The sequence below is a fragment of the Nanorana parkeri genome, unplaced genomic scaffold (genome assembly GCF_000935625.1).
Source record: "Nanorana parkeri isolate BGI_ZX_2015 unplaced genomic scaffold, ASM93562v1 scaffold137, whole genome shotgun sequence".
Classification (NCBI taxonomy): Eukaryota; Metazoa; Chordata; class Amphibia; order Anura; family Dicroglossidae; genus Nanorana; species Nanorana parkeri.
Window position 1 is genome coordinate 1,314,195 of NW_017306405.1, and position 4,976 is coordinate 1,319,170.

Here is a 4,976-nt window from a genome sequence, read left to right on the forward strand (position 1 = left end):
TCCGTCCGTTTTTTTTACTACGGGCGGACGGCAAGAGGTTAAATATCTAATATAATACTAATTTTATACTATAATAACTAATTTAAATATCTAATACATACAACTATTTAAAAAAATAAAAAAGGTGGAAAAAAATTGGGGTTTTAGCCTGACCAGTTCTGCTGCGGGAGATGCACTGTGGTTCCATTAATTTCAATGGCACCCCAAACATGATTTCTGGCCGCAGTGCGATCGCCTGCATTGGAACGCACAATACTGCAAAGCTTGGTGTTCCAGTGCGGTGGCAAAAAATTGTGCATGCAGTTTTATTCTGAAATAAATGAATGAAATGAAATACATTTTGTTTGTAACAACCAGTTTATGTATTTTATTTCAAATAAAACATGGTAGTTTTTTTTTAAAACCGATTAATCGGCCAACTAATCGATTGTGAAAATAATCGTTAGTTGCAGCCCTATTTAAAACTGACCATGTGAGACAAGACTGGCACCAAAGACACATATTTAACCCTGTAGGAAACTAAGACTACTGCCTGGGCACCTGAGTGGCATTTGGCCCTCACCATGGATCTGACAGTGGTCAGGGGAGACTGCATCTTTTAGGCAGGGTCGAGTAAGCTCCACTAAGGCTATGCTAAGGAGAAAGCCAAGATTTAAAACGGCATGCAGGGTAACTTGCTAGAAGAGTCTTGTGTAAAACATTGTAGAAAAAAAAAAAAAGTACTGCTAGCTACAAAACTGCTGCAAACTGGGAGTGGGCTCTGCAAAGCTGTCCTGCAGCTTTGATTGATTTGCCAATGTCAAATCAACTAAAGCTCAACTCCCTGTGTCCCGTAATTTACGAACAATAGACTATTCTGCATTTTTCCTTAAATCTGTCCCGATACATGAAACACCAGCATTACGAAACTGTAACCAAATTAGTGTATTATCTTTAAAAAATATTTCAGTGATAAAAAAAAAACACACACAACAATGGTGATTAAGAAAGTATAGAAAACGAAAGGGGCCCCAATGAATTAAGAAATAAAAAATTCTGATCATTCCTATGAGTTAAGCGTTTTTTAAATGTTGTACTGAATAAAACTGGTTTTACAATTGCTGACGTCAATCCCAGCTTACATAACCATCGAGAGAATACTCCTCCCTAGCTCACAAAATAAGCTAGCTAAAACAACTCGCTGACATTTTGAAATAATTCAAGACACCCTATATGAAAACGTAATAAAAGCCTCAATCACAAAATAAAAATATTTGTTACACTGGGTTAAAAAGGTTTTTCATATGCCTACCTCTATCATCTTTAATGGTGAAGATGATAAAAACAGAAAACAGCAAAAACATGATATAACAGTTATAAAAAAACAGGCATTTTTGTATTCAGTGTGTCAATGGGTAAAGATATTCCAGGGTCAGCCGACAACAGAGAAGATGATATATATGTCAGCATTAGAAGTGGTTATGTGCCGTGTGTCACTTGACAAGATAATGTCAATGTGGACTTACCCCTGTGGATAACTTAATCACACGGACTTTTGGTGCTATATGAGCTCCTTCTCCAGAGCTGCTGTTTGACCTCTGCATGACAGTCCTCTTTGTACCAGCAAGTCTCTGCTCTGGTGGCTTGCCCTCAACTGGAACTACTTTAACAGCATGTTGTGAGGCCAGAGATGGGGCTGACATTCCAGGCCGGACCTGCTGAACCTTTGAAGCAGGACACTCTAACACTTTGTTTTGCATTGTCTGCTTAATGACTTTCTTCTGTTGCCCCTGAAATGTTACATTGGGTACAGCAGTTTGCAGATGAGGAATTTTTTGTGGAGAGGTTGTCAAAGCCTCAGACCTCTTAGAAAGCAGTCTATTCTTCACATTTGGCCGCACCTGCGAAGTAACTTGAGGCAAAATCTGGCTGCTGTTGTTTTCTGACTTTACAGTCTGTTTGTCTGTGTCGAGCTGGCTTTCCTGTGCACTGCTAGCCTGTTGCGGTGGCTGCTGCTGCGTAAGTCTTTGGAGAAGCTCCTTTTTCCTGGCTCCAGCCTGTTGTTGACGACGCAGTTCTTTCTGCTTCAAAATCTCCTCTCTCAAACGTTTCTGTTCTTCAATTTTTAAGCGGTATTTCCTGGTCTCTTCGTCCTCATCGGGGAACTTTAAGGGAAAGAAAAGAAATGTCTTTTTAGCTCACTCGTTTTAGCTAATTTCTGCCATCATTGGCTGTGCTACAACCATTTCTCTTTTGACACAAATGGGTTGTGATTAGTAGTATGGACACGCACAGAAACTGTTTTCAGCCCTTCATAAATACAGGATGGAACAACTATGGAGATACCAGAGAGCCTGTCAGATCGCTTTATCTCGTTCTCTGCTGACAAACTAACAAAAGGTAAATGACCTGAAAAGGTTTCATTAGAACTATTGATTTTTCTTACACCATTTTAAAGCCTGATCTCAAACTCATTTGTCACACAATAATTGCTTATAATGAACACCACAAGCCAAGTGACTGACCTTGAACTTGTGCGCCCTCCCAAGAATCAAAATTATATCAACTGCTAAGCTGGAATATTAATGGTAAACTGCAAAGACTTATTATTCTGTGCTCATTTTCTCCTCTGGATGAAAATAATAAGCATCAAATAATCTTTGTTCGGTCTGGGAACTCTAATAAGGAACCAACGCCACTCTACAGTAATACAGTTGATTAATAGTAGGCCAGAGTGACTGATGGCTAATGATGAAAGCATACCACATTTCTGCATGTGTCAATTCGTCAACTCCGCAAACATTTGCATTATACATTGGGGGGGATTGATCAAAATCTGGAGCAGCTGTGACCGGCAACCAATCAGCTTTTCTCTCTTATTTTACAATCTTAACGGAACAAACTGAAGCTAATTGGTTGCCGTGGACAACTGCTCCAGATTTTGTCTGCTCCAGTTTTGATAAATTCCCCCCATTGTGTCTAAAGGTACTACAAAGGAAGGCAAAAATACAAGTGTAATGGCTAAACTCACTCAAAATATTTCAGCCATTGTACAACAGCAAACAGCCACATTACACATTCACAAGGCAGGTCTCAATCTGACCACTAGATTTGCCATTTAGTCAATACCTCTTTATTAGGGGTTGACAAATGTATTAGATTTCAATAAAAGGCAAAAAGCCAAAAGGCAATGAGAAGCCAGGGAGCATGTCCTTATGCTGGCAATAACAGTAGAGCTGAAAAAGAATGAAGCTCCAGGAGCAAATATGTTGTCTCTCTGGTTTCATGGTTCTTGTTTTTTTTCTGCTTGAGGGCCCATTCACACCACATCATCTCCAGACCAGACTATTTCCAGACCCAAATTGCATCCTAATGTCTCGGAGGTTAGACAACGGATCATGGGTATCATGGTACATGAGAAACTCACGGCTATCCTGCACGACTCCCATGCCTCTTTTCGGAAAACGTGGTCACCCTGGCTGGACTATGTCCAGCCACTGGGACTGGATCGTAGCTAACTGGGACATGTTTGGTTGAGGTGCTGGAGCCCCCCTCGACTCCCCTTACAGCCCCCTTTTCTCTTTGTCATTTTCTCTTATCCTTTCCCCTTTTCTTTTTCTCCACTTACCCCTAGGTTCTTCTGGTGTTTTTTGGAGCCTTCAACATGTGATATGGATTGATTGCTTGGCATATAGCTTTTAGCTCCTCTTCCCCTACTTGTGTGGCCCCGCTAGCGTCCTGCAGCAGCAGCAGGTAGCTGGCGCCCTCACTTTGATTTCCAGATGCTAGCCCACCCGCAGAGTCTATGCACATACCGTTTTGGTGCATTCGTTTTTACCATGGCTTCTGGAAGGGGGGGTTTTGTTTTCGTCAGTTTTTTTATCTTCTACTTAATGTTATAATGTTGTCCTTCATTGGCTCTTATATGGATGTCTTACCATGGCACACCAATATGCCGTTGTAATGTTATAAGGTACTTTTCTACTGCATGAACCTTTCGTTATTTATTCCTACTGGATGGAATGTAATTCTGTTCTTCCTTAATAAAAATATTTGTACAACAAATTGCATCCTAATGTATCCCTATGCTATTTCTGGCCTCTGTTCACACCAGAAAAATACTGCATGTCTCATTTTGTTTGGTCTGGAATGCATACAAATGCATGCATAAGAACTGGAACGCATCTGAAAGCCCAGCTCCGGAACACAGCAAAATCGCAGTCAAAACGCAATGCATTGTGTTCCAGATCTGGTCCAGAAAATGGTGTGAACCTGCCCTAAATGAGAAAAAACTGCCAGGTGACTCAAGACTGCATTATCAAAAACCTCCTAATTTTGTGTGACCGTATCCTTTAAATCCACTCTACTCTGAAGCAAGTTAACAGTTTATAAACATGTGGGGACGCACAGTACTGCCCTATTAATCACGTATTCTTGAGTACACACAAACTGGGGCACAACTTGGTGGGGACAATAGTAATCTTGTTGCCTTTAACCAGTTGACATCCGCGGTGTTAAACCCCCTTCCCATCCAGGCCATTTTTCAGTATTCAGCGCTGCGGTACTTTGACTGACATTTATTCCGTCATGCAGCGCTGTACTGAAATGAATTTTATACCCTTTTTTGGGGACAGATAGAGCTTTCTTTTGGTGGTATTTATTCACCACTGGGGGTTTTATTTTTTTACTATATTAAGGAAAAATTACCGAAATTTTTAAAAAAAAAACAGTTTCCCCTATATTAAATGATAAAACATTTATTATTACCCAATTTTTTGGTAAAATATAAAAGATGGGGGTCACGTCGGGTAAAAAGACATGTCATGTCTTTTTACGTCGGGTAAAAAGACATGTCAAGCCTTAAAATTGCGTGCGCGCGCGAAACCTCAAAAAACGATAATACCCAAAATTGGCCCTAGGCGACGCTTTAAAAGCTGTTACCGCTCATCAGTTTAGTGTTATCAGTGATTGATGGCCCTAAAATGATTGCTCTCACT

General features: G+C 40.4%; 1 protein-coding gene across 1 annotated transcript in view; it reads right to left on the reverse strand.

Annotated features, from left to right (window-relative positions):
- RBM33 (RNA binding motif protein 33) overlaps window positions 1–4,976 on the reverse strand; it is a 95,918-nt gene that overhangs the window by 37,563 nt on the left and 53,379 nt on the right. The window contains exon 15 of the mRNA XM_018554002.1: window positions 1,506–2,144. Within this exon, the coding sequence (XP_018409504.1) occupies window positions 1,506–2,144 (639 nt within the window). The remainder of the gene's footprint in view (window positions 1–1,505; window positions 2,145–4,976) is intronic.